This window comes from Passer montanus, unplaced genomic scaffold, assembly GCF_014805655.1.
Source record: "Passer montanus isolate IOZ18808 unplaced genomic scaffold, ASM1480565v1 scaffold89, whole genome shotgun sequence".
NCBI lineage: Eukaryota > Metazoa > Chordata > Aves > Passeriformes > Passeridae > Passer > Passer montanus.
Genome location: NW_024374256.1, coordinates 2,511,819 through 2,517,125, shown reverse-complemented (window position 1 = coordinate 2,517,125; position 5,307 = coordinate 2,511,819). Strand labels below are relative to the sequence as shown.

The 5,307-nt window shown below is 64.5% G+C and overlaps 1 protein-coding gene across 1 annotated transcript; it reads left to right on the top strand.

Moving 5' to 3' along the window:
- Window positions 1-1,549: 1,549 nt before the first annotated feature.
- On the top strand, window positions 1,550-5,003 carry PEF1 (penta-EF-hand domain containing 1). The gene is made up of 6 exons (XM_039733789.1): window positions 1,550-1,596; window positions 2,207-2,309; window positions 2,418-2,468; window positions 2,967-3,122; window positions 3,585-3,728; window positions 4,205-5,003. Exons 1-6 carry the CDS (start codon window positions 1,579-1,581, stop codon window positions 4,438-4,440), a joined length of 708 nt encoding a protein of 235 aa, XP_039589723.1. The 5' UTR covers window positions 1,550-1,578; the 3' UTR covers window positions 4,441-5,003.
- The last annotated feature ends 304 nt before the right edge of the window (window positions 5,004-5,307 follow it).

Below are 5,307 nucleotides of genomic sequence, written 5' to 3'. Positions count from 1 at the left end.
TTGCTGTTAATATCGTTAATTATTGTTAATACTGTTTCGTGTTTCGCCGCCGTGCCGGGGGCTCGGGGCTTGTGCAGCGATGGCGGGGGCGGGTGGATCCTGCCCCGAAAATGCACCAGGGCTGCTGGCCCCGCGCCTCCCGGCTCCTCAGTGCGCACGGCGGGCTGTGCTCCTCGCCAGCCTGTCCCCAGCTGTGCCCAGGCTGTCCCCAGCCCATCCCCAGCCCATCCCCTGTCCTGTCCCCAGCCCATCCCCATCCCTGTCCCCTGCCCTGTCCCCATCCCGGTCCCCAGCCTGTCCCAGCCCATCTCCAGCCTGTCCCCAGCCCATCCCTGTCCCCTGTCCCCAGCCTGTCCTCAGCCATGTCCCAGCCTGTCCCCATCCCATCCCATCCCATCCCATCCCATCCCATCCCATCCCATCCCATCCCATCCCGTCCCCATCCCGTCACCAAGAGATGCTGCTCGGGCCGGCTCTGAGGCCACTCTGGTTGGGGACACGGTGACCCTGGGCTCCCTGTGACCCTGGGACTGACGGGGGAGTCTCAGCTCTGATCCCGGGGGATCCCGGCCGTGATCTGGGGGTATCCCAGCGCCATTCCTGGGGAGATCCCCCTCTTCTCCCTGCACATCCCAGCCGTGATCCCAGATCTGTAATGGGGTGGGATCCCAGCCTTGCCTCTGGAGGAATCCCAAACGAATTCCCGTGGTCTCGTGGGGATTCCAGCCTTACTCGGGCTGCCCCCAGCCCTGCTCTTGGATCATGCCTGGAATTCCTGGGAAGCCCAGACCTCCATCCCAGCTCTGCTTCTGGAGGGATCTCGGTCCTGCTGCCAGGGGAATCCCAGCCCGCATTTTGTGGGGTCACCACCCCATTCCCGGGCAGATCCCGGCTGAGCTCCCGGGGAATTCCAGCCCCATTCCCAGGCTGATGCCGGCCTCACTCCCGGGCAGATCCCGGCCTCACTCCCGGGCAGATCCCGGCTGAGCTCCCAGGGAATTCCAGCCCCATTCCCAGGCAGATCCCGGCCTCACTCCCGGGCAGATTCCGGCTGAGCTCCCGGGGAATTCCAGCCTCACTCCCGGGCTGATCCCGGCTGAGCTCCCGGGTTATTCCATCCTCATTCCCGGGCAGATCCCGGCGCTATCCCCTCCCGGTGAGCCCCACCCCTCCCGGGCGCCGTTGCCGCTTTAAGGCCCCCTCGGGCGCGCGCTTCCCGCGCGTCACCGCTCTGCCTGCGCCCCGCCCAGAGGGCGTGGTCACCGCCCACCGTACCCAATGTGTGACTATCATTCATGTGACGTCATCTGGGCGTGGCCGGGGCGGAAGACTCGCTATGGCGTACCCGGGGCAGGTGCGGGACCGGGACCGGGACCGGGACGAGGACCAGGACCAGGAGCGGCAGCGGGGAACTGGGACTGGGAATGGGACTGGAACCGGGAGCGGAGGAGTGGGAGCGGCGGCAGGGAGCCGGACCGGGACCGGGGGGCGGGGAATGGGGACCGGGGGACGGGACCCCAATGTGTGACTATCATTCATGTGACGTCATCTGGGCGTGGCCGGGGCGGAAGACTCGCTATGGCGTACCCGGGGCAGGTGCGGGAATGGGTCCGGGACCGGGACCGGGACCGGGACCGGGACCGGGACCGGGACCGGGATCGGGATCGGGATCGGGAACGGGACGAGGACCAGGAGCGGCAGCGGGGAACTGGGACTGGGACTGGAACCGGGAGCGGAGGAGTGGGAGCGGCGGCAGGGAGCCGGACCGGGACCGGGGGGCGGGGAATGGGGACCAGGGGACGGGACCGGAGAGGTAGCGGAGAGTGGGACCGGGGAGCAGGACCGGAACCCGGAGCGGCGCCGGGGACCAGGGACAGGGATCGGGACTGTGACCGGGAATGGGACTGTGACCGGGATCAGGACGGGGATCCGGACTGTGACCGGGAATGGGACTGGGATCGGGACCGGGATCGGGACTGGGACCGGGATCCGGACTGTGACCGGGATCAGGACCGGGATCCGGACTGTGACCGGGAATGGGACTGGGATCGGGAGCGGGATCGGGACTGGGACCGGGATCGGGAGCGCGACTGTGACCGGGATCGCACCGGGGGCCGGTCCGGGGCAGGGGCTCCAGGGTGAGCGACACGAGGTCCGTCCCGTGCCCATCCCGGTGCCCGCCTCTCACCGGCTGTCCCCTCCCCAGGGCTACCCCGGCGCAGGAATGCCCCCCCCGGTCGGCCCCTACCCCGGGGCTCCCTACGGCGGGGGGCCACCCCCGGGACCCTACGGGCAGCCCCCGCCCGGGGGTCCCTACGGCGGGGGGCCGCCCCCGGGACCCTACGGGCAGCCCCCACCGGGGGGTCCCTACGGCGGGGGGCCGCCCCCGGGACCCTACGGGCAGCCCCCGCCCGGGGGTCCCTACGGCGGCCCCCAGCCCGGGCCCTACGGCGGGCCGGCCCCGGGAGGTGAGTCTGGGGTCCGCGGTACCCGGGACAGAGATGGGGAGCGATGGGGTCCCCACCCCGGGGTGCGGGTGGGGGTTGAGGGGGTCCCCGGCTCAGCGGAAGCCACGACGAGAATGAAATTCCCGGTTTATTATTTTGAAATCCTGGAGGAGGAGGAGGAGGAGGAGAAGAAGGAAGAGGAGGAGGGAAAAGAAGAAAGAGGAGGAAGAGGAAGTGCCAGGCAGCCCTAAAACTTTCACCCCACAGCCGTCTCCCGGTGCTGCCGGGTTTGTGGGGCAGCACCGGGGCTCCCTCTCCATCCCGGGGCTCCCCCGGGCTCTGGTTCCCAGCCCATTCCCGCTCCGTGCCCATCCCAGCCCTGCCTGCCCCGTTCTCCCGGGATTTTACCGGGCTGTAAAACCCGTGGGAGGAGAAGCTCTGCCCGGCCCTGGGAGCCACCCCCAGCCCGTGGCCCGGCCGAGGGGAAGGTGGCAGCTCCGATGGCCTCTCCCCGCGCAGGGAATGCCCCCCCAGGGGTGGATCCCGAGGCGTTTTCCTGGTTCCAGACGGTGGATACGGATCACAGCGGGTTCATCTCCATCAAGGAGCTGAAGCAGGCTCTGGTCAACAACAACTGGTCCTCGTTCAACGATGAGACCTGTCTGCTGATGATCAGTGAGTTTGGGATCTCCTTCCCCCTTCTAATGTGGTTTGGTTGGATTTGGGGTGAAGCCCATCCTGGCAGAATTCCCCTTTTCCCCGGCATCGCTCCCGGCTGGAGCCAGAGCTGGGCAAACCAAGCAGCTCCCAGCGGTGCAGGGCGTGAGTGAAGGGCCCAAAATCCTGCTTGGGAAAGGAAATCCCAGCTCTGCACAAGCCCCAGACCCCAGAAGGACAGGGAGGAAAGGGAGGAAAGCCCAAAAAATGCAGAGACTGACCCCAAGCTTGCCCCAGCCTCAGCTTCTGGCGCCGTTTCTTACCAGCCTTGAGTGGTCCCAGTCGGCCGCTGTCCTGGCGAGGGGGATTTTTGGGATCAGAGCAGGACTCCAGGGAGCCATGGCGTGGATCCTGAGCTCCCTGGAAGTTTCTGCAGCTTTCCCACACCTCCCTGCCCTGTTGCTGCTCCTCCCTGCCCAGACATGTTTGACAAGACGCGGTCGGGGCGCATCGACGTCTACGGCTTCTCCGCCCTGCTGCGCTTCATCCAGCAGTGGAGGAGCCTCTTCCAGCAGTATGACCGGGATCAGTCCGGCTCCATCAGCTTCAGCGAGCTCCAGCAAGGTGGGTGAGGGCCACGGCCACCAGCCTGGCCCGTGCTGACCCCCCCACAGCCACTCTGTTCCCAGCTGGAAACTGGAATTCCTCCTGGAGTTGTCCCTGCAGCCAAGTTGGGGGGCTCTGAGATCCTGGGATGCTTCCTTGGGAATTATCCACGGGATAAACCAGGAGCTTCGCAGGGGACAGGAGGTGATGAGCTGCAGCAGGGGTGGGGCACAGAGTTCCTTCAGGAAGCCCAGAATTCCCCCTCAACGATGAGTGGCTGGAACCTGTTTTTTTTGGGGAGGAGCTCCTGGGTGTGTGTAAAAGGGAAAAATGCCTGGAATTTGTGGTTTGATTCCTCTGGAGAGCCCTGCCCGTGCACACCCTGAGTGGGAAGTGTGGGAGTGGGAGATGGGGTGTGTGGGACGTGGGGGAGGAGCACACAGCCACTCCCCCTCCCTTTGGGAAGGTTCAATCCCACTTTTCCTTGCTCCCAGCTTTCTCCCAGATGGGCTACAACCTGAGCCCCCAGTTCAGCCAGCTGCTGCTGGCCCGGTACGCCCAGCGTCCCCCCAGTCCCAATCCCAGTATCCAGCTGGACCGGTTCATCCACATCTGCATGCAGCTGCAGAGCCTCACCGACGCCTTCCGGGAGAAGGACACGGCCATGGTGGGAAACGTCCGCCTCAGCTACGAGGATTTCCTCACCATGGTGGTGACCCGCATGCTCTGACACCCCCACTCCAAAGGCTGGCAGTTCTGGAGCTCTCCAGGAGCTTCAGCCATCCTCATCTTCCTCGCTGGATGTGGCTGAGCCCCTCTGAGAGTTCCCCTCCGGGGCCAAATTTCCGGCTTGATCCACCCCAAATCCTGCTGGGGTTTTCCTGGCTTGGATTCCTTGTGTCCAATCTGTGGGAGTCACGCCAAACTGGGACGGCCAAAGCAGCTTAGATCCCGTGCCAGCCCCAAATTCCAGCTTCATCCCGAGTTGCCTGCAGCAGGACATCCCCGTTTTGGGGAGGAAAAGCTGAGCCTTGGGTTCGGAAGCAGCAGGAAAGGGGAAAAGAGAGGACAAAGCTCCTTCCTTCCCTCCCCGAGTGCCCTGGGAGCACATCCCACCCTGGGAATGCTTTCCTGGGGGTCTCATCCCTGTTTTTCCGGGGGCTGCTGGAATGGGATGTGCTGCTGCAGCCCCATGGGATCGTCCCCTCGCTGTTGCCAATCCTGAAGCCAAATCCTGACAAAGTTTAGAGCTCAGTTTTTCCAGCTTTGGAATAAAATGTGTTGTGCTCCGGCTGCTCTGTGGTCTCTGTGTCCAGGGGAGGCTCCAAGGGACATCAGGTGCCTCCTGTCCCCTGTGGTGGCACCAGGGGACACGTCCCAGGGCTGGACACCAGTCTCTAAAATCAATTCTTAGGAATTCCATGTCCAAATGTAGAAAATAAGGGATTGGGGGGGGCTCCTGAGGCACAGAAAAATCCCATCAGTGCCGGAGTTTTCTTCCCAAGTGATGAGCCTGGAGTTTACCCTGAGGAATCTCCAAAGATTTGGAGGAATTCTTAGGGAATGAAAGGTTAAAAGGTCTGAGATCAGAAGGAAG